Source organism: Phoenix dactylifera, unplaced genomic scaffold (genome assembly GCF_009389715.1).
Source record: "Phoenix dactylifera cultivar Barhee BC4 unplaced genomic scaffold, palm_55x_up_171113_PBpolish2nd_filt_p 002104F, whole genome shotgun sequence".
NCBI lineage: Eukaryota > Viridiplantae > Streptophyta > Magnoliopsida > Arecales > Arecaceae > Phoenix > Phoenix dactylifera.
This window is the reverse complement of record NW_024069377.1, coordinates 15,412-42,684: the sequence shown is the minus strand read 5'-3', so window position 1 is coordinate 42,684 and position 27,273 is coordinate 15,412. Positions and strand designations below refer to the sequence as shown.

General features: G+C 39.8%; 1 protein-coding gene across 5 annotated transcripts; it reads right to left on the bottom strand.

The window, feature by feature from the left end:
* Window positions 1-697: 697 nt before the first annotated feature.
* On the bottom strand, window positions 698-25,950 carry LOC103701189 (5'-nucleotidase domain-containing protein DDB_G0275467). 5 transcript variants are annotated; one of them, XM_008783162.4, is made up of 14 exons: window positions 25,803-25,950; window positions 25,650-25,691; window positions 25,348-25,564; window positions 25,108-25,244; window positions 24,837-24,986; window positions 22,964-23,065; window positions 18,273-18,437; window positions 18,051-18,161; window positions 16,551-16,648; window positions 16,014-16,137; window positions 11,684-11,773; window positions 10,244-10,288; window positions 1,618-1,938; window positions 698-1,394 (listed from the first exon to the last, which is right to left on the bottom strand). In XM_008783162.4, exons 1-14 carry the CDS (start codon window positions 25,857-25,859, stop codon window positions 1,365-1,367), a joined length of 1,689 nt encoding a protein of 562 aa, XP_008781384.3. In that variant the 5' UTR covers window positions 25,860-25,950; the 3' UTR covers window positions 698-1,364. The 5 variants fall into 5 exon arrangements, with proteins under 5 accessions (XP_008781384.3, XP_038979073.1, XP_038979072.1 ...); XM_039123145.1 differs by having other exon boundaries at window positions 18,051-18,437; window positions 25,348-25,548; window positions 25,646-25,691; XM_039123144.1 differs by having other exon boundaries at window positions 18,051-18,437.
* Window positions 25,951-27,273: the final 1,323 nt, after the last annotated feature.

Below are 27,273 nucleotides of genomic sequence, written 5' to 3'. Positions count from 1 at the left end.
TGCCTGTCATACTGTTCCTGACTACGCTATTTCAGTTGGATAGCCATGGGGACCAAGTCATCAAAAATCGAATGAAATTTCAAGGTTCCCTAAGATGTTGTAGACAGGATCTATAGTTTTTTGCAAGTCTCGGCTGAACCGGCTTTAATACTATTGCTTCCAAAGCTGGTGGAGACCTTAGCTTATGTTTTTTGCCATCGTTGTCCTTGGCCCTGTGAAGATCATTGTTATAATAAAAAAAACAACTTTTACCCATTTAATCTTGAGTGTGGTTTTCTGAGAATAAAAATAGCTTCGATAACGACCATCACCATATAATAGCCATATGCCTACCTATTCTTCCCTTAAATCATGCTAACGTGATTTTTTAGGGTTTTTCGTGTAAGTTCTTTCTCGTGACAACTTTCTTTCCTCCGTATTCCCATCACAAACACAATGAATTACCATCATCGACATCTGCACCATCTGAAAAAATCAGATGTTTGACATGACTCCCAAACAAAAGTATATTATCTGCTTTTCATGAGGTCCTACAAGTATGCTTGATGATGTAATATATATGTGCTTGGTGATTCAGAAAACTAAGAAAATGAAAAAGGAAGAAAATTTAAATCAAAATCTATAAAACCTATTTGTGCAATCCGTTATTTTCCTGCATCCTAACAGCCGGAGAGTTCATTTTTTTAAAATTCTTTTATTTTTCGAGACCTTTTCCAGGAAACCAAACATACTCTATAGGAGTTGAATCCACTCAAACTATTTAAGTTACAAAGTTTTGACCTTTTTCTGATAAACAGAAATAATACATAGTTCCAGCCTAATTCTAGCTGCAAACTCACTAGGGTACACGTACGGTTACTGAGCAGATGCAAACAAATCTCTTAAGAGCCTGTTTGGATGCGTGAACCACTTACTTGGAACAAAACCGATCTTAAGATAGAGAGCGTCCAGTGATGGTGGAGAATTTTAACAAATCCAGGAACCTAGCTGATCATAGGATCCCCCCCAAAAAAAAAAACGGATGCTGGAATCCTTCTAAGAGATGACTTCCAGTATCCTGATTTCTCATGGACTCTGCTGAGGCCAGAAATTTCTCCTATGAGAAAATAATAATCCCTGGCCAACATAAGGTATACTTGGCGAACAATTTAGCTGGGAATCCAAATAAGCCCCTAAAAGAGAGTACTGCTAGCTACAAATTTACAATTGAGAACATTTTCTCATCCAACGGTACAAAGAGACCCCAAGAAAATGAATTGCAAATTCCCAGTTCATATGATGAGTGCACCCAGTTGAGATTGCTTAATCTATCAGAATCTTGTATCACGAATCAATTCTCCTCTAGACTATATCGGCATCCACTCCTACCATATCTTAAACAAACTCGATGGTACCTGCAACCAATGACACAAAATTATTGTTAAGGATGTTGTTATAGCTTGCAAGAAAACTATGAATTTTGATATATAACAACATCCTGAGTTTAAATAATTAAACAAAATTAGTAAATAAAGTAGTCCTCTCAGGGAATAAATGAAAGAAGTGACAACCAACACTATAGCTTTGAAATGGAAAATAGCAAATTCCATGTTGAAAAAGGCATACGTAGCATACTACCTTCACATGATGTGGCATGATCTTTATATCATAGGGCACATGAAGCCATGCCTTGGGAGGGTACAACATGAAATTCTCAGGCTTACTGGTGTAGACATCTGCATACTGATGTATATGATAAGAAAATGCTGATTCCCGACCAGTGTCTGTGAGGAAGGTTGCCCCAAAAGAACGATTAAACATCCTGCGCATTGCAGAACGACACTGTCGCCTTTGCTCATTTAATTCATCCAATAGTGCTCGGCAAGCTGTCCCTCTCTTACTGCTAACCACTGTTGCATGAACTTTACCAAGTAATTCTTGTATTATGTGAAATTTCGCCTGAAGCCACAGCAAAGGATAATGATATCAGAACTGGATATTTTGATGGTCTCCAAAAACATGAGGATTAATTGGGGAAAAAAAGTCGGGCAGATGCTAATTTTCTAGAGGGAAAAATCAACTTTTTCTGACAAACTTGAGCTCTTTTAATGGATTTGCCATCAAATTGGAAAAAGAAAAAAGAAATTGGAATTTATTCCATTTGCCAAATTTGAAAGTAAATAGTGTTCTTTTACTTGAACAAAGCTGCACCCCTATATTAAGGTTTTAAAAATCACAACATTACTTCAACTCATCATATTTCTTTTTTGTGAAATGGCAATATATTCGAAGCTGGCATGATTACGAATTCCAAACGACCAAACCAAAGGAGCTATAGGTGATCCTCCAGCATTCTGTACGAGGAGAACATACTAAAATCAACAGGCTCAACAAGCCAAGCAAGATCCACAAGATTCAGAAGGAATTTAGAAAAGGGAGGATGGGAAGAATAAAGATTACGGACCAAAAACACAAGAAATGACCTACAAGCAAGGGAGATGACCAGCTATACTGCCCCTCCATTGTTCCTTAAATCAGCCAGTAATATGATACCTTCAGTTCACCTCAGAAGAGGAGACAGGGGTCCAAAGAATGGAAGACACCATTGACACTGCAATCCCAAGATTTCCAGCATGCCGCTAACCGTGAATTATGTTATTATTTCTGTAGACATAGACATCATTGCAGACTGATTTCAACTCAATAGCCAAAAAGCAACCTCCTAAAAACTACATTTCCAAGTACACCTCACATCCATGTATGAAATATCCCATAAATGTCATAATGGGTACTGAAGTTCCTCCTGCAGGAATCCATTGCCTCATCAGCATGTCACTTTTCAGCTGCAGATTTACTGCTCTAATTTGATATCCTTGAACAGCATGGAAGCAAAGTTAAACATTGTTAAGGCCTTACAGGGATAGTTCAAAATTCAAATAAAATTTATATATAGCATGATGGCCATTACAAGTAAGCTCATGCACATGAGATACTAAAAGTCAAAATATAGCATAGTTTTCTTATTAAAGTATTGACTAGATGCTAGAAGGAGGATAAGCATACTTTACGACTTGAATGAGATGAGGAGGTCATGGGCGGGAGGGGTAGGCTAAAGCACGGGTTAAAAGGAAACGAGGAAGGTGAAATGGGAAATGTGCGGGGAGAGGGGTGGCATTAGATGACCTACAGAAGAGAAGTTTAGGCAGGTTGAAATGAGATAAGGAATGAAGTGGCGCAATGTGGGGAGGTGGTGTTAGATGTATGCCCTAGAAGCCAATTTGGCTGACACATTATTAATTCTGGGACATAGTTTTGTACTTGACTTTATTATGATTGAATAATAAATGGGCATCTTTTTCATTCATATTGTATGTGTCTATGAATCATCCAAAGAATTAATAAGATGATGATGCATATTCTCAAAAGTTGAGAATTTGAGCCATGTATCATTGTGATTAATTTCTAAATGCTCCTGATCAATGGATCATCACAAGGACGGTGATCGATCCAATGAGATCAGTGCACAGATCGCTTTTCTAATGGATAGACGAGTCTCGAGTCCACAGTGTAGAGACACTGAAGTGGTACTGAGCGTGACCAAAGCAAGAAGTCACTTGGATGTCTATCCACTCGTCAGTGACTTACTTGATGTTGCAATAGTGTGACTAGTTCTTTGACCTGGTTGTAGTTTGACTGCACGTGTACATGGTCTCTAGCCATATGGGTCATTGTGATATAGATTGGTTGCAGTAGGTTCACTGTAGGAGTAAGATATGCACCTACAAGGAATCTATCGACCTTAGTACATAAGGAGTGATCCTATATGATTTATAAGACTGAGTTCGTAAGACCTCGGCCGGGGCAGTATGTACAGTGAAAAAGAAGTTTTTCACTCTCGAACTTAAGTCGAATAAATCTTGACATATGACAGACGATGGGGTTTGATGACGATTTATCCATGACCTCCGTCCTGTAGAATCCACGATAGAAGGACTGTATCATACGATAACTGCACCTACAGGTTCATTATTCCATTCTGCTGGGTTGCCACTACATGCTGCTAGGTGTCACTGATGGATGGTGAGACTCACAGGGACTATCTTGATGATCGATGATTCCTGGCGAGATGAGTTGGAATTGTTCCAACTCATTGAAAGGAGTTTTCAATGATATTGTGATAGAGATCGCAATATATCTTACTACCAGACAGAATAGAACCTATGGGGTCACACACATTAGAGGTATTGACCGATCCGATGGTTGAATTGTGATTTGGATTCACAAATAATTCATAATTATCAATTTGATTGATAATTGGTGTAACCCACTAAGAATTAGTGAGTTGAAGGAATAATTGCAATTGGATTGCAATTTAATTGAATCAATTGGACTTAATTAAATGGGCTTGATCATATTAAATACGAGTCCTACTTGGAGTAGGATTCCTAGAGTCCTAATTGGATTAGGACTTCAAATTAAATTAAAGTCCTACTTGGAGTAGGATTTCTAAAGTCCTAATTTTATTAGGATTAAAATTGAAATGAGTCCTAATTGGATTAGGATTCCTAAAGTCCTAATTAATTTTGATCTAATAGATTAAGATGACTCCTAATTGGCCGGGCTTGCGTTTTTCGCTGAGCGGAACGAAGCGGGCCGGGCCAGGCACGACCCGTTTAGTCCGTGGCCCGGTGGGCCTGGGCCGGGCCGGCCCGGCACGGCCCGATGCCCATCACTACGCCCAGGGAGGGCGCCCTTCACCAACAAGATCGAAGTCAGGGAGTTTATCCTGGCCAATGGATTGGCCAACCTTGGGATCACTAGACCGAGGCTCACCTGGTGCAACAATAGGATGGGGCGCGGCATTTGGAAGAGAATCGACTGACCTTTTGCCACGACCAACTGGATCCAGAGGTTTCCAGACTTCTAGGTTCATCACCTGCCTCGGATCGCTTCAGACCACTGCCCTGCTCTAGTGAGTACTTCATACCTTATTTCGGTTTGTAGTCCTTTCCATTTTGAGAAGGTACTTCATACCTTGGTCGTGGGATGTAGTGCGGGAGGCTTGGCGGACACTAGTGCGGGGGGATGTTATGTACAGAGTAGGGTCGGAGGAAACAGTACCAGGCACGGTATCGGCTCTCCGGCAGAATGAGAAAGAAAACCTACCGGAGATGGAGAAGGAGAAGAGAAAGAGAGCGAGTGGGGAGGAAGGGAGCGGCGGACGCGGACAAAGGACTGTGGGGGGCAGCGGAGGCCGCAAATTTTCAATTTTTTTAGCCGCAACTCGTTTCCCTGTTTCTTTCGAAACAGGATACGCGGTCGCGACCTCGGCCGGCCCCCCCGCGGCCCTCCGCCGGCGTCCGCCGCCGCTCCTCCCTCCCTCTCACACTCACTCTCTCTCTTCTTCTTCGGCTCCGGCAGCGAGCCGTTTTCAAAGCCGGAACTATACCGATGAGCCACCGGTAAGGCTCGGAATGGGTAAAACCATCCAATTCGGGACGGTTCTGCATTCCATGGTACAGAGTTACCCGCAAGTTGGAGTTGACCAAGCGTCGACTGCTCAAATGGAACCGAAAAGAAGTGGAAAACATCTTCAGGAGGGTGGAGAAAACCGAAGCAGCCATTGACAGGCTCCAGTCTCTAGAGGAATGCGGGTTAGGCCTCTTTGACGATGACCAGGGGGAGCTCAGGGCCTTACTGTCCAAGCACCACTCACTCCTCAGGCAATAGGAGGTCTTCTAGAGACAGAAGTCTCGAGTTTAGTGGATCATGGAGGGAGACAAGACCACAAGGTTTTTCATTAGTCGACCATCATCTGGAAGCAGAGGAACAGAGTCTGCAGGATCAGGGATAGCAGTGGATAGATGACAGAGGACCTTGACGCCATTAGACGGACCCTAGAGCAGTTCTTCAGGTCTACATGGACCGATCCGAGGGGTGGCGGTGGTGTGGTATGTGAGCCGGCTCCTTTGTCGAGGGCCTTGGCAGACGAGAATGCAGCTTGGTTAGCCCAGTGTTGGATGCGGAAGTTCAGGACGCCCTTTGGTCCTTGAGTGAGGTTAAGGCCCCAGGTCCGGATGGATTTTTTCCATTTTTTTCGAGAGGTATTGGCATATCATCAGGCAGGTGATGGTAGCTATCCAGTAGTTCTTTCTGTCTACGATGATGTCTGATGAGTGAAAAAAGGCCTTCCTTATCCTAATTCCAAAAAGGCAGGATCCAGCAGAGTCGAGCCACTTTCGGTCAATCAGTTTATGCACCACCCTGTACAAGGCCGTGGCGAAGATTCTGGTCTAGAAATTGAGGGACATCCTTCAGACTTATTTGCCCTGAGCAGAGGGCCTTTGTAGGTGGTCAGTCCATATCCGACAATGTGCTCGTTGCTCACGAGTTCATATATGACCTCCAAAGGGCGCCGAGGGGCAGGAGTCTAATGGGCGTTAAGCTTGACATGGAGAGAAACTACGACAGGATGAGATGGGACTTCGTGACACTCCTTGGAGAGCTTCGGCTTTCACCCGCTATGGATTAGGTGGATTCAAGGATGTATTCAGTCCGTCTTTTGCTATGCTGCCTGCTGCTGGCTCGTGCGACGAGACGGTCAGCTCTAGCAATCTGGAAGATTCTGAGAGAGTATTATGCGGCGTCCGGACATTAGGTCAATTTGACAAAGTCAACTATTAGTTTCAGCCCGAAGATCCATCTAGGTGTGAAATCGACCAGCAGTGGTGGGTTGGGGGCCCACTCCTTGATCGAGCGCCGGAAGATCCTCGCGACCAGGCTGGCAGTCAGGTTTCTTCTGGAGCCAGAGTCTTTGAGGCTCTCTAATGAGGGCCAAGTATGAGGATCCGACCGATCCGGCAGTCTTCCACACTGATTGACGCAGTTTCTTCATTTGGAGAGAGATCTACGCCTGCACCCCGGCAGTTCTCCCGGAGATCAGATGGGAGATCGAGACTAGACGGGCTATCAACATCTTGGAGGACAACTGGCTCTCTAAGGTGCCACTGCGCGACTAGCCTACCCTTATCGACCCTGTTTGGCTGGAGAGGCGCAGAGTTTGCGATCTATTTGTCCCAAAAGGATGTAGAATGAGGATCTCGTCTGCGAGCTTTTGGAAAGCAGCTGGCTGAGTAGGTCTTGTCACTACCGATTTCTATAGAGGAGGTTGCGGACAGGAGAGTCTGGAGCGTGACTGGGAGGTTATAAGTAAAAGCACGAGATTTACTCAGGGTGATCAGGACTACGGCTCAATAGATTGATGGAGGCTGGATCTGGAGGCTTCGGATCCACCCCCAAGTTGCCTTATTTATCTGAAAGGTGGCATGGGGGTGCCTGCCTACTAGAGGCATGCTGGCGCAGCATGGGATGAGCATTCCCCCAAAGTGTGTGGCATGCCTGAAGGTGGAGTCTATATTCTCTGACTTCTTCGAATATCTGCGGGCCGCTCAGATCTAGGGATGCGCCTCAAGCTCCCCCGTCCCTCAGCAGGGGACGTCGATCAAGGATTTCCTGCATTTCTTGGAGATCTCTTCATGGAGGTCCGGCCTTGAGAAGCGGAGGATCAGGGCTGCCTATCTGGCCTATCATTGTTAGCTAGACAAAAATGCTTGAATTTTCAATAGCAGAGTGGATCTGAGGATGGTAGCAGACAGAGCTCTACTTTATGCGGTGGAGGTTATTTGCACCACTGTGCCATCATCTCTTGGGACAGCCAGAGAAATCTGGGTTCTCATTCTGCTCCTGCAGCATCCAAAATCGTGTTGGTCTCCTAAAAGCCCCCACCTCCTGGCTTTTTCAAGGTGAACTTCGACGGCAGTGTTGGCAGAAGAGGGAGCATTGGAGGTGTGGAATTTGTCATCAGAGATCATGATGCCAGACTGATAGCGGCAGGGGGTCGGCAGATCTTCGACACGTCTGTCGTCAGTGCCGAGCTCAAAACCGCATGGGAGGGCATCATCTATGCGAGGCATGTGCTGGGGGAGGATTGCATCCTCCTCGAAGACTCGGCCATGATGATCGAGTGGATCCGGAGTCGAAGATGCGGTGATGGTTGTAGGCCGCTGCTCTATGCATCTGCAGACTCTTAGATAAGTGTGGTTTCTATTGGGCCACGCATGTCTACAGGGAGGCAAATAGTGCTACTGACTGGGTGGCCTCCTTTGCAACTCACCACTTTGGAGGTTTCACTTGGGAAGACCACGTATATGTGCCTTATCCTTTGTACCATCTTCTCTTTTCTTATTTTGTTGGTTGCACCCACATCCGTCGCGTATGAGCCGTCGTTGTTCTAAAAAAAAAAAAGACCAACTTATGGCCAACCTAACAACAACTAAATTAAGTTCTTAGAAAACAATGCAAAAAGTACTGAAACTAAAAGATGGACAAAAAACCTAAATACCCTTCCCTTGTTTTATGTTAAATTGAAGTATCTGAGCCTACAATCTAACCCAGTGAGACAACTTTGCCAAAACATAAGTTCCTTAATAGTAGGTAATATACGTCTATTTCACAATTGCATGTTTAATCAAATCAAAATTGGGGGCAATGTTGGTGGAGGGAGAAAGCTAGATGATTTTGGTGGGTGGGTCTTCGTGTTAGCAGGGAGGGAGGGGAAAGAGAAAAAGGCTCTCATGAACGAGGGGTGAAAATCTATGTACTCTCAACCTATGGGCTATCTAGATAATGAATAAAATTATTCAAACAGCTAAGAATGAATATCAATATCAAGGTTCACCGTCTTAGTACCAGACCCCATACCAATACCATCCTATTATAGTGTCGGTATGCAGTACGGTACGAGACGACGAGGCATACCAAGTGTCGGTATGGTACAAGACTACATGCCGATTCAGCACCAGTATACGGTACGTCCGGTACAGTACGGTACCAATCGGTACAGCCAATCTTAATCCAGTATATTCTATTGGTAACATGAGCTCTTTGGTAACTACAGGATGTTCTTAGTATCTTATTTTGAAGAGCTCATTAGACCACTGCAATAAATAGACACTTCAAAGTGCTAGAAGCATTCCATAATTGTCTTGAATATATGATCACACATTAAATATTGATTGCTTAAGTCAAATCTCCCAAATCCTTGCCATCAACTACAAAAGATATCACGAAATGAATAAGATACAGTACATATAGCAATAATTGTTATATTAAAAAATTATTATTATTAGATTAAATTAATTATTACTTAATATGGAAACATATATACACACACGCATGCACACGCATGTACGTCTACTGCTCCACAATATGTTCATCAACTTATCTTTGTATGTTCATGAATAAACACTTCTCTAGCATATCAAGATGTGATCATTTCAAGCATACACAATATATGTGACTTCATGGCAGTTCTGTATAATTATATAAAATTTTGTAATTTATGGAATATAAACTTGTTGGGGTAAAGGATAAATTCAATGCAGTTTCTAGTACACTTTTTCACCACACTACTAGAGGAGGCATGCAATGCTTAATACTTCAGTTACCATGCTCAAGATCAAAATGCATGACTTTGCCCTATTTTATAGGCTATTTAACACAACTTTCTAAGAACTTATCTGCATATTTTTCAAGTAATATGGAAGCTAAAGTTCTAAGTATGAGGTCTAGCTTGGGCTTTTGAACCAGTTCCATCTCTGGACTCTAGTTTGAATATCTCTTGCTTGGGTAAACAGCCTAATCATTTTTCCTTGTATCCCTCCCCATCCCAGTTTTTCTATTCTGCGACAGATCAACTTCGCTCGACTGTGGTAGTTAGTTCAAGACTGTAAGTTTTCCTTTCCATCTAATTCTGCAGAGCCAGTTTCATCCTGGCCTTCTTTGCCTCTCCCAAATTGTATCCTCTATCACTGTGTGGTCAATTCAATGGATTAAGACATGACAAATAAATGTTTAGGAACATTATACAACCATTTCTCTAGCTCCCTGTTGATTGGTGTCTAGTTCCAACTCCCGAGACTGGACATACTTGGGTAATCAAGGGACTTGCCTAGAAACCTAGGTCGGTAGCAGATTGAAAGACCAATGGTACTGATTACCCAACTTAATCTTATCAAACAAGGAAGAACCCTACAGCAATGCACTAGACATGTAATGAGTTAAAAAGAAAGCATAATTTTATGTATAAAACCAAATTTACCTCTAACGCACAGGTTACAAGTCAAAAAGCCAGACTAAATACAATTGCCAACTTAAGTACTCATGGAAAGAAGTATAAAATTCAAATATAGTATAACATTTCTACCTGCTGAAACCGATAGCTTTCATCATTTTGGATCTCTATTTCACTCTGCAATGACAGAAAATCATCATAAGAGCCAAGATATGGCTAGTCTAAGTAAACGCATGCAAGCTTGATATGCAAAGGATCATTAAGTAAATAGATGATTAAGTATTTCATTTTCTAATATCCATATAGTACAAACAAAAATGAGCTGCCACTGTTAATTTTTCCTCTTTATGGTTATAGATGTATTATACTGTTGTGTTTAATGTCAACACTACACAGTGATTATGTTCAACGTATTGGGCTACATTGACATTTCAGTAAAACCAAGTAACTCAGCAACCTACAGCACATAATAGAGACGTAGTGCTGGTTAAAGAATTCATCCACACAAAACATATTTTATTATTGTATTAGGACAAATTAAAGCAGCAACAGGATGAAGATGATTAAGTTACAAAGATCATATTAAATTAGAGCTTTAGTTGCTTTGACACTTGCACAACTAGGTGAATCATACTGTTCAATAAAACTATTCAATCAATGCTTAACCACACAAATAATAACAATAATAGTAGTAGTAAAAATAACAACAACAACAATAATAATGGTTATGGAGCACTAATCCATATTGTAGATGATGTCAGACAATCTGCATAAGAATGGTGCGGAATTCACATAACCAAATATATGATATCCATGAAATGCAACATACTACTGCTTTTATGGACGATGGATGTTGAATGTCATCCATGCCACATATGTAGATCTCTTGAGTCATGATCCTCAACATCAACCTCCTAATCATGGAAGATCTAGACATCTATTCACTACTAGGCAAAGAGTTAAAGATCCAGCATGTGCCCAGCCATGTATCATAATCAAGCGTCCAAAAGTTTCAGCACTCTAGAGAATTTCTCACTAACCAATTTAGTCAGACAGCAAAACTGCAGGGGTTCAGGTCAAGTCTGGCTCTTGTTAATGTTTCAGTATAGAAGGCTGACTTGAGCCAAACATAACCCTATACGTTGTCAGTCTTAGAAGATTGTAACTTAAATAGTTAGTTTACGAATATAAGAAATGTAAACAAGATTACTAAGAACCAATCTTCTAATTTGTTATTTAAATAGTAACTATTCATCATCTATTTGAATGCCCTCTTACGCTCTGCGGTATTGCAATGGTCTATCAGGAAACTAATAATAAAGCTGTGCATATTATATGCTATTCAGTAACTTTCATTCATGTATTACACAAACTTATCCAGTCGCATCATCGTTTAAATAGGGGCGGGGGAAAATTCTTAAAAAAAGCGTAGCAAGATCATCAATAATAACATATTTATTAGCAGTAGAGCTACCCCAACCTTCTATATATAAGCCAATTAATTTATCGGCACGTGTGAATGAGTTTCTTGTGAAGATGTAACTAACAGAATCATGCAAGATTAGTGCATACCTCGAGTTCATGAATGATAGCAGCAGTTCGCCAGCCAGCTTTTGCAGGTCCTCTTAAGTCACTGAACAAATGATCACCAAAATATATAACCTACATCAAGGAAATAAGTGTTATGAGGATAAACAACAGATGAGCTTCACAAAAGAGAGAATGATGATTAGTGTTACACGGACACAGGAAATGGGAGTCAAGTGTCCAGATGGCCTAAAATATCCGGCAAGGGAATCTCAAAAAATTCAGACACTTGGACATGTTATGCATATATTTGAAACAACAAAACATAGAAATAGACTAAAGTGCAGTCCATACAAAGCAATAGTAATATTGTTATTATGATGCCATAACTGAGAGCTAAATATTACGAAGTGTTAGAAAAATAAAAATAAAAGGAGAATAGGAGAAAACGGCAGGTTGTCGGAAAAAAAATAGAAAAGTCACATCAGCTGCGTAACCTTTTTTTTTTTGAAACATTACTATCTGTCATGAGAGGAGATAGGCTATGGTAAGGAATTTAAAAAAAAAGAATACAGCTGTCACATCCTAGCAGAATAAGAGGAGAGGAGATGGAGAGCAAGAAGAGAATACAATCCAAGAAATGAAAAGAGAAAGAAGTACCGGAAGGAGAGATTGCGAGGAGAAGTGCCTGAGTGCAGAGAGGAGGAAAAGGTATGCACCTTAGCTCTTCTTCCTCTTCTCTTTCTTCCCCTCTCTTTTTCGGAGACGGGGGACCCAAGTGGGGGGAGGTGGGCTTCCAATCTTATGATTGCTGGGTTCTGGTCTTTTGGTGATTCAGAATTGTGGTAGAAGCATAGGCGTGTCCAATGCAAAGATACATGGGATACATGTACAATGTCGTGTCTGTGTGGAGAGATGGCAAAATTTCTTAATTTTGCCATGTCTCGGTATCACTGTCGATGATCCAACAGACAGTGGTTAACATGAAACATCTATAATTTTATATTTCACACACCAACATGTGGTATACTGTTTACAAATCAAGTTTCAAGTAAACTTGTCAAAAGACTAATTTGTTTAATTTGGGATCCAAGTATAATGTTTGTATGCTGGTAAGCCATTATTTTTCTGACTTACCACAATTTTCCACTTCTACTTTTAAAGGAATCATGTTACAAGCACTGCCCGAACATGTTCGTACACCAGTAAGAGCAGGTGGACTCATGCATGTGCTTGTGCTCATAAAAATTGTACTAAACAAAGATGTGAGAATGCACTTAGGAATCATCCACACGAAAACTATGGGCACTGGATAATTGGCATATTTCTCTAGTTTCAAAGGATTGCACTAGTGTGCTTTTGAAACAACTATATTCCGACAAGCATGACTTTTTTCATTGACTGCTCTCAGGGTCCATGTCATACCAAGTTTCCTTGTTTTAGCATCTTTGGTCTAAAAGCCTCTCTAGGTTTTCCTTTTATACATGCAATCATTTATTCCCGCATTACCTTTGGTTACACTTTTATTTTGTTTCTTCTCTTTAATAATTATCTCTAAAATTTACCAATTATTTACTTTACTAGTTCTACCAACTTATGCTTGCATGTGTTCCAAGTAAACTCCTCATGAATCCTTTAACTCTTCGCTTATGCATCAACCAAAGATCACCGAAACGGTACCGGTCGGCGTACCGGTCGGCGCTGGTACCAATTCGGATCAGTTTGAATCGGTACTGAACTGGCCATAGCGCACAAGTGCGGCGAGCACGAGCCCACTCGGCTGTGGCATGTGCTGTGGCATTTAATAATGCCACTGTAGCTACAGTGGCATTAAAAGCCACATCATGCCGCGCTGTGAAAACCAGAGTCAATGTCATTTCGCACCGAGTCCTGGCCGAACCAGACCGGTCGGCACCGGTACCGGTTCGGTACGGGCTGAACAGGCCAGTACGGGCCGGTTCGGCATACCTTGGCATCAACATGCACTAGCTACTCTCAAGTGACCAAACTTTGACCTCGTATGGATCACGTTCTTTTTTATGATAAATTTTGAACATGTTTAAACGACAAGTGATCTTTATTTCACCTATCTAAAAATACATATGCTTAAAGAAGACACCTAAACACAAGGAATGCGGAACCGTCCCAAACCGCCTAGTTCAGGAAGTACTAAGCCGTGCTGGCGGCTGACCGGAATGGTTCCGGCATTCAAAACGGTAAACCGATAGTACAGGAAGAGGGAGAAGGAAAGAGAGGAAAAGAGAGAGAGAATGGGAGGAAGGGAGAGGGAGGGCCACGGGAGGGGCAGTGAAGGGCCAAAGATGGGCTCCACCCTCCGGATCCCTGTTTCAAATCGGGGCCCTTTTTTATTTTGAAAATTTTAAGTGAAATAGGCAAAAGCTTTGCCAACTTCACTTAAAATTTGGGTCCCTTTTTTTTGCCGACTTCACTTAAAATTTTTAAAATAAAAAAGGAGCCCTGACGGACCCCTATTTCGAATGAAACAAAGATTCGGAGGGCGGAGCCCTTGCTCCGGCCCTCTGGCACCCTTCAACGCCCATCCGTCGCCCTACGGAGGCCTCCGGCCGCCCTCCCTCCCTCTCCCTTTCCCTTCCTCCCCCCTATCTCTCTTATCCTCTCTTTCGTTCTCCCTCTCTCTCGCCCTCTCTGCTGTGTTGGTACAGACCTGGCATGGAATGGCACGGAGCCATACCAAACCATGCCACCAGCCGACCGGTACGGACTCCGGTACCGGTATGAACTCCGGTACTAGCACGGTGAACCTTGCCTAAACAAGTTAACCTATCCACATCCATAGTTTAAAAATCCAAAACCTCCTTGCTTTATCTAATATATAGAAATACCATACCATGTATGAACATAACAGTCTTTATATGTATTATTTCATCCCCTAGTATTTTGTGCATTGTGGTGTCCCTGCCTTCTTGAAGTTGTTTCTGATTGTTTCATCAAACCCTATCTGAAGTCAAATATTTCAGTAACTTCCATTATCTCCTCATCTATACCATTTAAATGTTTCTGACCTAACATAGACTTCCTTCTAGAATAATCTATCATATCCTTGTAGACCATTATCATGTTTTTATTTTTATCATTGTCCTATTCCATGTTAAAAAATCTTAGTCGTCGATCTGCTGCTTTTCTCTCCATTTCATTTAGTTCCTTGTTAACAAGATATCAGCCTTTTTGCTATTGTGTCAATATCACCTGATTTCAGGTGGCAGCATTAAGTTGCTTCTTTCATAAAGCATTCTTCTTTTTTGCATTTGTCTCATAAACTGTCCCCTTGCATAATTGTCATTGCAATAAGCACAATTGCAGCACATCTCTTTAAGATAACACTCTGGCATATCGGCATCTTTTACCATTATCAGGTTAAGCTGAGGCATGTTGCAAACAGGTGTTGCCATAACTAACTAATGCTTAAGACTCAGAAAAATGTAATACCAAAGACGATTTTCAAAGAATGTTTTTGGAACCGCATTTTCTAGTAAGTTCTTCCTTACAAGCACAAAATAAAGACCACATAAGCAATAGATAAATCATGATCTGCCGAACCGATCCGTATCAGCCGGTTCGGACCGTATCGGCCTGATCCGGCCTAGAACCGATATTCAGACAGCATGGAAACTGGTTCCAGAGTGTCTCAGGCCGGTACCGACCGGTACACATGCATACCGGCTGCATATCGGTCACGTACCGATGCGAACCAACCAGTTCGCGCCGGTACCATTTTTTTTAATCACACCGCATGCGCTGTGGATTTTAAACCATAGCGCGCGCGCTGTGGTGTTAGAACGCGCGGACATGAACCCAAAAAAAAACAGAAGACCGATTCGTACCGGACCAGTTCCGGTATGAACCGATCTCAAACCGGTCTGGTAAGCGACCGGTACGCCTACCGGTACCGATTCAACGTACCTTGAGATAAATACTATTCCCTAAGTAACTAGATCCTTTGAAGGACTACCATATTAGTAAATATAGCTCTTCCTGGAAAGACTGTCAAGTGTCAACCCACATGTTGAACCAATCAACAATTATAGATAAATGGACCAGGTATTTATGGATAAGAAATTTATTTAAAAAGGTCCTCTCGGATATGCATGCAAAATGGAAAAAAAATCTGTTATTAGCAAAAATAATATAAGAAAACAAAAGGCATATACCTCACTGTTATACAATTAGTAAAACTAACTCAGATATAGGCATAACAAGTAATAAAAAATTGATTATATATCATGGCCATTTAAGACAAACACTAGCTATCAAATAATTTGCCTAGAGTCTCATTCAAAAGAATTCTGAAAGCAAATAATTTGAAACTAAAATTATTTTATCAGCCACTACATACTTCAGGGCCTTTCCACTTTGTAATTTGTAGAAATGACTTCAAGCAACCATGATAGTAAACTTGGTTTGGGATAAACCTATCCACTGCAGTAAAAGCTAAGGTGTCCTTCTCAATGTCATAGCACCTACAAGAATAAAATGGGGAACGCAGAATATAGAACATTAGGTTGGCAGATCAAGTACAAAGATCTAGCAAATAGTTTACAGTAGTGGGTCATATGCTAGAACTAGTCGTAACGACAGAAAATCTAAAGCAGCAGAAATTGCTAAAGCAAAAAATCAGTGCCAAAATGCAATGATTCACATTCTTTAAAGGTAGATGATGACCATGAGAGTGCATTAAAAAGTACCAAAATTTGAAAAAACTGAAAATGCTTTTTGATTGTCAGGTAACAATTTGTTTTTAAAAAATGTGCTTCCAGAACAGTACAAGGAATTATGTGATCCAAATGAAGGAAAGCAACAGAACCTCTACTTTACATCATTAGTTCATAAGACATGAAGGCTGGTAAACAGTCATAAGAACAATGGTGGTTACCGGAATGGGTGGTCAGAAGTGTAGAAGCTTGGCTTATTAGCTTGAGCAATCACAACATCGAAAAGCTCCCTCCAAGAGTTTCTGTCACCACTGTGGTCCTGCTTAATAAAAAGATGGGGGAAAAATCTAGTAGTCGTAAGAAGAAATGATAAAAAACAAAGACAGCATGAAAGATATGTAGATTTGTATATATAGAGAAATAATCACAATTTTACCATGCCAAGTGTACCATATTTAGATAAACACAAAAATATCTAACTGTTGATTATGATTGCTCAGTGCAGTTTAATACGACACAATACCCAAGATAACTAACAAATCATGCTCTTATTTTACAGGATGGCCACAGCACTCATCCACCCATTAGAAAACCAAAAAGAATAAACATCCTGCATTATTAAATGCCATTTCATGCACACCCAACCAATTTATTGGCAAGTTTTGACTCTGACTTTCAAACCTATGGCTTTTGTTATACAGGTTCTAGCTAATAATCTTGTCATCAGCATCTTCAAGGCCATGTCAAAATATAGTGACAGGATTAAGCTAATATTCAGGTCGTATTAGGACAGGTTTGATGTTTTTTGTTTGTATTTTTAAAAATAAACCCGCATAATTTAAAACATTGTAATGATATTTCTTTAGAATGTGTAATGGATGTCCGCTCTCATTAGCAAAGCAGGGAACATTCATAATTGATGGTTTTAGTATTTGATGCAAGGAGAAGTACACATAGGGTTTCAGGAGAAAGTAGCAAACTTATTATTATTGTTTGCTACCCTTTTTTGTTAGGGTATCAGGAGCCTTGATATCATAATATCCTTCATCGTATAATCCTAGATTCAATTTTGTTTCTCCAGATTGAAGGACCCTAGCTCAGATCATGACAAATGACAAAATCAGACTTCACATATGCAGGTCTGTCCTTAAAAATCAGATAGGTGCGAGTGTGCGACTATTGGGATAAACACCAAAACGTGCCACGAAATATCCTGCAATTCTTCGGGGTATTCTAGATGATAAGTAATGACTTACAGTGCGGGCTTTTGTGAGATTGAAGAGACACAACATATGCTCAAACAGAAGCATTCTGTTCAAAATATGCTTGAAGAACTAGACTCTGAATGTAGATCCTACAGGTCCAGGCCCTGAATATATGGAAGCAGACATTCTCAAAGAACTGGAAGAAAAGTTCGATGACTCTGGAGATCCAGAAAAAAAAAGAAACTATTGAAGGTTCCAGATCAGGAGCAATTCCCGCAATATCAATTTGTAAAAAGCATTTTCTTTTGATTTTTCTTTTTTGAGTTACTTGGAAATACATCATGTGCTCAGCCTCTACTGTCAAGTTATGGAAATTGGACAGTGGTGATCGGAGTCACCTGACTTCTAAATCAAATGGACCACTAGGCAACATCAATAAAGATCAACTATATCATTTATCTCTAACATATAAGGAACCATACTGCTGGAATATACAAGCAGTGTTTGGAAAGGCACCTCTAACATGAAACGCATTCCGCCATCCACAAAAGAATATGGAGAATTGGTTAGCAGGAAGAGTTTCTTTCCCTTCTGCTTTAGCATCTTTAGAAAACATAACAGTTGGCTCTGCAGAAAAGATACAAAGAATTTAAAGTACCACTTCTGCAACATCTCAATAGCAAAAGAAACAATCTTCTCCATGGAAATTATGGAAAAAGTAAGGCTAATACTACTTACATTTTTAACTAGGTACTTATGTGGATCAGCAATAATTTCTTTATGTGCCAAACCGCTTCTATGAACGCGCTGAATTGCATGATTTACATCTTCATACACATAGGATGCATCAAAATCCAGCTTGGCATCTACAAAATGCTGCACAATATCAGCGATAAGGCATGCCTACAAGGAAAGAAACAATGTCATACTTGTTAGCACAAGAGGATTGAGAAAGGAGGTCTAATTCACAAAAAATAAAATAATCCTGAAATAATTCATAGCTCACACCAAATAAAATCCATCTCACAGTACTTTGGTTCATAAAGAGAGCATAGATTAAAATGGATATAGGCAACAATTGGCACACAATCCTGTCAATATAACAAATAAGGCGTCTGAACTTCTAGAATTAGCATGTGAAACACTAGATTGTCAAGGCTTGAAGTTGGTGATCTTTTTTTCCTCACACAAAAAGATTTCTTGGAAGGAGATGCCTACCTGCAAGTATGGCTGGTTATGGGCCCTAACCGGGCACTTATGTGGGTTAGGCTTTGGCAAAGCAAATTTAGGTTTTAGGCCAGATCCAGCTACTCCTAAACTCTAAGGTCTTAAATAGATGGAGCCAGGTACTGGCCACCCTTGGCCTTACCCGAGCTTGGGAAGAGATCTAAATCACATATATGCCTACATAAATGCATACATATTGTGCATACAATATGATATCATTAATTGAAAAAAGCAAACCTTACCTCTCCTTTCCTCTCTCCTTGCAACAGACCATTCCACCTCCCTTTCCCATTTCGCTCTCTCCTCTCATCCTCCCCTCAAATGTTGTCCACCTCCTCTCTGATCACCTCTACAACTGTCCTGTGATGGCCAAAACCAAACCAATCTGTTTCAGCTGACCTGGCCATCCTACGCCCGCTAACAGGCCCCAATCTCCTCTACATGCTGTCCCAGCGTACATATGCTTCATCCAGCCCCAAACAATTCTACAGCCAGGGTGATGTGACCCTTGCCCCCCCCCCTTTCTCTTTCCTACTCTCGCTGTCCTAAGATGGCCAAACTTCAGTCATGAAAGCCTGGCCAACTTCACCAAATAGTTTGAATTAGCCAAGCTTGGTTTAGGAGTGGCCTAATGCAAGCCTAGCCTTGCAAAAAGGGCACCAGGAAAACCAGCACAACTTTGTGATCCTGTGAAACTTTCTGTATGCATCCAACAGCATCAAACAAGCATGCAACTTGAATTTAGCATCAGCCAGAAATAAGATCTGTTGGTTTTATTATTGAACTAACTATCCAGAGAAAAGACCTGTAAACTTAAAACAGATCTCCGTAATAGTTCAGATGTACATCTTTAAGGAATTACCATTATATTAAATTAGCATTTTACAAGAGTTCATTAAGTTGCATAACATCAACTATTGACCCAACTTAATTGGTCATATCCTCTATGCATAGCATCATATTTTACTTCACATGGTTTATGACTGCCCACAACTACTTATATAAAAAAAACTTAACAAGAGATGGCTCTAGCCAGTTCTATATTCAGAAATGTTGAGAATAAAAACAAAGAAAAAAAGAACAACTCTTCTGCAGATATCTAATAATCAACACACATTTTACAAACGTTTAGCTTGTAATTGGTGTGTCCTGCCCGCATTGATGAAAACTTGCAGCCTTCATAATATCTGGTAAATAATTCAAGTTTTTGATATTTCTCGCATCAAAAAAGAGTATCAATGCACAGGAAGAAGAGATGATACCTAGCACAATTCCAAATGAGAAGTGGCATTGACAAAACATTGGAAATTTGGTTCACAACTAACAGCTGTTAGTAAGACACTCAATCTCTAGCTGAATGCTAGACCTGTAAACACAAGTAAAAACTATGCTCGACTAACAATCAGACTAGAAGCACCCCACTCCCCACCCCCCACAAAAAAAAAAAAAAGATGGATCACAATCCATTGAGGAGACAGGAGCTAATTCTTAGGAAAGGATAATCAAAAAGAGGTTCAAGATAAAACGAGATAACCATAATAGCATTTCTCAATAATACACTAGTTTGAAGAAAAATTATATTAGATGGTTTAAATCATAAATCAATTTACAAAGAGTCATGTGCATACAAATAGAAGGTTGATGCTCTCTCAAGAATAAAAGGTCGCACGTATTCTTGTCAAAATACGTTGATGCATTAGTTCAAGAATGGATGCATAAGCAACAACATAATGTGAACAATGAGCATGAGAGATTGAGAAGCTTGCTCAAAATGTTATATGGTTTCCATATTGAATATCCTGCATAAAACAACCAACAAATTCAACTCTGACGAGATATCAAGGCACAGAACAGAAGCTGATCAAGAATAGCATCGACATGGATAGCTATTCAAAGAAGTCCAATGAACAAAAAACAAAAATGAAGACATACTCATCCTAGGTCTCTCTTAAAATGAAATAAAAATAAAGGAACCGCCAATGGTGACAAAAAAGCTGATGGAAACATAATGAAACCAAAGAATATATACACCATAGACGATATACCTGAAGAATTGAAATTCTAACCTCATGTATAACATAATACAGGATTGAATTTAGACAAATGCTCAACAAAATGTTAGAAACGTAGATAGAGACTATGCACATAACCAAGATATGCGGAACCGACTGAACCGATGTATCGGTTCCAACCGGTACCGAACCAGCCAACCGAAAAAAAAATTCGCGATGCGCGCGGGCGGACGCCGCTGGATGCATTTTAGAATACCATTCCGTGGCATTAAATGCCCATGCAGGGCTGCGTGGGCTCGTTGCTTCGTGCACGGAGCGCTTTTTTTTTCTTTTCTTTTCTTTTTTTCTTCCCTTCTTCTTCATCCTTTTTGAACCCTCTTCCCCTCCTTTCTTCCCCTCTCTCCTCCTCTTTTCTCTCTTTCTCCCCTTCTCAAGCAAGCAAAGAAGGGGCCGGAACTGCGAGCAAGACAGGTGATCCTCATCGGCCCAAGGCGACAGATAGGCTTCTTCTCTTCTTCTCCTCTTTCTCTTCTTCTTCCTCTTCTTCATATTTTTCTTCCTCTTCTTTCCTCTTCTTCCTCTTCTTCTTCCTCTTCTTCATATTTTTCTTCCTCTTCTTTCCTCTTCTTTCCTCTTCTTTCCTCTTCTTCCTCTTCTTCTTCTCCGGTGCTAGTACCCGGCTTGTATCGGTTCACACTGGTATGGGCAAGGAGCCGTTCGGTTCTGACCCCGAATTCAATGGTTGTACCATACCGGTGCTAGCCGGTACTGGTACGGTACAGGCTGAACCGGTTGGTTCTGATCGGTTCAACAGACCCTACACATAACAAATCTCAACAATAAAAATCCTTATAAAGTCCTAGCACCTCCTTCATATTTTTCACTGAAGCAGTTTTGGAGTATTGAAACACAACCTACAACGTGGGCGATCATCCAAAGCTAAAGGGCATTGGCTAGAGTAGACAAGGAAAGGCAATGTAGCATCTACTCTTCATCTAGAAGCATAATAAATCATAAGACCAATATTTAATCCATGATAATTTGAGTTTCCCCTTGGTATCATAAAATTAATCCAGAATAGCTTTTCTTGCACCCTCTATGGTGGAACAATAATTACATGAGGGAATTGTAATTCACTGGCAACATTCTAGAAGGATTATAACTAGAGACTCACTGAGATGGACTTACATTTTTTAAATTAAAAAAAAAACTTTAAAGGATAGAGTTCATCAAAATAGAACTGCTTTCACCATGTATGGTAGAACCAGAAAGAAGTTTTAATGAGACAAGACTCTGGCAGTAAGGGCATCAACAGGATAGACTAATAATAACATACCCAGTAGTATCTTTGGAGATCCTAGCCCCAACTAACCCCACCCATAGAAACAATAATCCTCTACAAGATATAAGAACATATTAGTAAATAAAAGATCTACTACATCAACATGAATCACAAAATGGCATGACCACTAACACTAACAGGCCATCTAATAATGCAAAAGAAATTGATGTCATGTGGGTAAATAACAAATTTAATGGGCTACAAGCAAGTAAACTACATATCTTTAGATACCACGGAGTTCCAACTGCACTTAATCAGATACAACAGAAGCCAAATGATGGGTTCTCAACTTTCAAAAATTTGTAAAAAGATTTCATCTCAAAAGAGTTAAAATGCAGCCATCTTATGTTTCAACTTAACCAAATAACCATCACAAACATATGAATGTCAGATTACATCAATTTCTGGATAAATTGTTAGATGCTGACAAATAAGTTGCTTCCTGCTTCAAGAGTCGCCTAGATATGCTGCAAAAAATTGTAGCTTCAAATATTCTAAGAATGAATCATGATGGAATACAAAACAAATATTATTAATGTAGATTATTAAATATAAACCAAAATTCAAGAGCATTTTAAAAACCAAAGATGTCACTGAAAAGAACTTTGGTTTTTTCAAAACTACCTTATTACTCATTATCTCTCATTAGTTCACTCTGTGGCTCAGTTTTCAAGTTTGAGTAACCTTGCTGATATCAATATATTGAGAGAGTAAAACAATCAAAAATAAGCAAAACATTAAGAAAAGATAGAAAAAGAACCAAACCTTCCTCACCATTAAGCACAATAGCACATATTACATAGAGAAAGAAAGATTAAACCAGGGTTGTATTAGAACATTTGATGTACCTCACTAAAGCAAAAGAAGTCCATTAAACCAACAAGTCCACGTGCTTGATCTCGCCCAATATGTCGGGTGCCGTACATCTCTTTTATTTTCTCCAAGCTAAGCTGCATGATACCCGACAAAACACAAATGATATCATGAGAAGAAATAATCCTTCAATGCTATTTTTATTAATGTAAAAATCACAACGTCAAAAGCTTCAATTTGCCCGAGTTTCAGAATTTGCCTTACCTCATAAATGTAAAATGTCAAAACAACTAATAAAGGGAAATTGCTCAGAAATTATATACCATATCTACAGATGTTTAGGAAGGTATGAACATCATTTCTCTTTACTACAACAAATGTCTGGATATGAAGGTCTGAGACTTCGAGTAGTGAAGAATCTCATTTAATCTCCACCTCAGTTCTCCCTATTTTCTCCCTTCCTCTTTACACACACATTTTTTTTTTTACCAAGCACAGTGTGCACTGGAAGCTTCAAATTATCCAAGAGAAACAACTTCTCAAAAGAACTATCAGCTGGGAAAAGTTACAGCTGTTCTTTTACAAAACTCTTCTGATCTTAATCATTTCCAAATCCTTAACCTAAAATTTCTAATTTATCTCCTATGAGAAACCTATATCATAGTTCTTCATGACCTTTCTCTTCTCCTTGCCATGATCCTTCAATAAATCATTTTGTAAATATGGCATTTATATTCTTACTCATACTTTTCTTTTCAACTTGATCATTTTAAAAGCACTCTTGTTTGGTATGTATAATCAACTTTCAGAACATGTCTGCAGGACAACTAAGTGAGGTGCATGCAAGTGACACACTTTAGATTAAAAAACAAGCAATTTATCACCCTATTAAACCTTTTCTTCTATATCTTTTTTTTCCTCTTTGTTGAACTCAGTCATGATTACTTTTTTTATACTTAAGGACCAAATAACTGCTGAAGCTTATGGCCAGAATTTTACGCCAGAATATTACCAAAAGAGGCCAAGCATACAACCTCACAGATGTTACCATAAGATTTGTTCAATGGCTCACAAGAACTAGATGATTAATCAATGGCTCATAACACATCTAAATGACCATCACAAGATGCACGCTCCAACTTGTCACACAATATTTTCATTCACATCATTAAAAACCCCTGCTACACAAGATTTAAGGAGCACATTTCAAATTATGCAATTAGATACAAAGTAAAAGGTAATTCTTCCCTTTTAGATGATCTCAACAGAAATAAAAGAATATATCAATCAATGGCTTCTATAAGTACCTCTATCTCCATGGAATAGAAGGTTTTCTTCATTTTTTGCAGGGCCACTGAGGAATATCAGATGTCAAAAAACATGTACGATTTCCCTTCCTAAGTTTCAACATCAATTGTCAACTGATGCTTTATTTCTTGAATTTGCTAACTGAAAACAGCAAATCCAGATACTCCAACACCAAAGATTTCAAGCTCATGGAGTCAAGATTACCAACAGCAATGGGCCAATATCAAACTTCAACATGTGACAAAAAATAATGAAAAATTATATACTCTCATCCTACATTCAAAGATAAGAAAACATTAAGCCGATAAACTAGTAGTGCAGAAAAAATTACACCTTATTCTCATTATGAAATTACTAACCATATGACTCATCTTATGCAGAATTGGCATGGTTCAGCATCTTCTTTAGCAATTGTTTAATCATTGATGAAGACTGCAAGTTCTCAGAAATCCTAACAATTCTCACTACCAATTAAAGCTCACTTTTGAGTGGCACAGATGCAAGATAATTATGTTTTTTACCATATAAAAACCAGGAATAAATAGTCTCTAACTAGGTAAAACAGGACCACATATTCTCAACAAACCGCAAACAACTCACCTTGTGACGTCCAAAGAAGCATCCATCTGTCTCTATGGACCCAAAAAAATCGAGTTTCAGAAGGCACCCTTTCAACCTATCATAGTACAGACCCCTGATAGGAAATGTAGGATCATACTCAAACTGCAAGCAACTTTCTGGATACTTAAGCTGAAAGAGCCAGATCCACCGACAAAACAAGATAAGTGCCCCAAGTATATCGAAAAAGAAAAAGGAAAAAAAGTTAATAAAGTATGAGACCTTGCATCAAGAACTGCATTGAATAACTGACCTCATTAACAAGGTGCTTTTTTGCAAGGTCATAGATCAAACTCTGTAGATTTTCAGAGTAATGGGCCAATGTATAGTCATAATCAAAACCATAGACTTGTATAGTGTCCAGCCTAAGATTCTTATTGACATAGATACCTATAAATTGCAACATAGAACGGAATTTTAGAAGTAAAGTTTTAGTTTTCTTTCTTTATTGACCAATGATAAAATGTGCGTGTGTGTGAAAAGCGAGAGGGACCTTTTGGATTCATCTTGGGCATTTCCTTTATCGCCACAGGAATCTTGAGAAAACTCCGCTTGGCCTCCTCAAACTCATGCCGGATCTTCTCAATCTCATCCCCAGCCTTCACCGCATCAAGATTGCACGGCTGGATATCAGTTCCTACCTCGGACGCCACTGTCCCACCGAATCCCCGCCGAAATCTTCCAGGATCGTGCCCTAAATTGCGAAAACCCTAAAATTCTTGAAAATTTTCTTCAAGCAATCCAATATCCTAGAACTAGGAGAGACCAGGGGGCAAGATGGGAAGACAAACCTACTCTCGATTGTGAATTAAGAGAGCTCATCAAGAAAGCATATCTCTGCAAAAAAGGTGTAGAAAAAAAAAATAAAGGATAGCAACAAGAAGGAGAACGGAAAAATCTTGAGGGAAGGATGAAGATGTAGAAAAGAGCTTTGTTCTTTGAGCTTACGAGGGTTTCAAAAGAGGGAGCCAAAAAGGGATGGAGGCTTCTTCGTACGGCCGCCATTGCCGAAAGGGAAGAACGGAGAGGAGGCAAGAAGATAGAAGCTGGAAGGGGGAGGCGTAGGTCGTCGCAGCTTATATACCGTCTTGGGGGAGGGAGGGGGGGCGTCATTGGACAGCGGCGGAGGCGATAAATAAGAGCGGGAGAGGTGTCAGTTGTCTGCGGATATTGCCACGTGTATATTTATATGATCGGACGGTCTGGACCTATATTCTACCCGATCTTACACGTGGCTGGAGCGGTATGAGTGTACATATACAAACTTTCCGGTGAAGTCGGCGATCTAATAGCCAGTTTGAAGCCGGAGATGTGCAAGCGTGTGGTTGAGCTCGCGTATATATAAGTAATATTTTTGAGAGCTAAACTCCAAAGTAGTCTAGCTCGGCAAAGCTCTTGAGTAGTTTATTTCAAAGCTCTTGAGTAGTTGGAAAATATTTTCTGCCTCTTCAAAAATATTTTTGCATAGTATAATAATATTTAATAAAAAATTTAAAAGTTATTTTGATTTTATCAGAAAACTGAAAAAAATCTTCTTGAAAAAAGCTCCAAAATGAAGATTCTCCTCAAAAATACTTTCCAACAAATATCAAAAATTATTTTAGGTTTTATAAAATTTTTATAGTGACCAAAATATGTATGAATAAATATATATTAGATATATTGTTCTGTTATATTATATCATATCGTATATATTATGATACTATAGATATATTATATTATATTATATTATTACATTACGATATTACATTATATTATTATAATAATGCAATAATACATTACTATATTATATTATATCATATCATATCATAACTTTATATTATATTGTATCAAAATTATATTATATTATATCATATCATATCTTTTCATATTATATTATTATACTATACTATATAATTGTAACAACCCAAGACCTCACCCAAAATGGCTAGCTAGAAGGTATTATTTGAGTTCCTTGATCTTGTATAAGTACCCAAGATCTACCCAGCGAATAACCGATGTAGGACTAAACACACGTCCGCACGGGTCCTCACATACTCCCCCGTTTAAGCCCTGACGTTCTCGTTAGGCTAAAGGTTCAAATACATTTAAATCTAATCACAAACACCACGATCAGCCCGTGGTCAGCTCCAATAAATCAGTGCTGCAGTGTCCCCTAGTCCACATAGGTTATGAGTCGGGTTCGCTTTGATACCATTTGTAACAACCCAGAATCTTACCCAAAATGGCTAGTCGGAAGGTATTATTTGGGTTCTTTGATTCTCTATAAGTACCCAAGATTTACCCAGCGAATAATCGATATTGGACTAAACACACGCCCGCACGGGTCTCACATACTTCCCCCGTTCAAGCCCTGACGTCCTCATCAGGCTAAGGGTTCATATCTATTCAAATCTAATCACAAATACCATGATTGCCC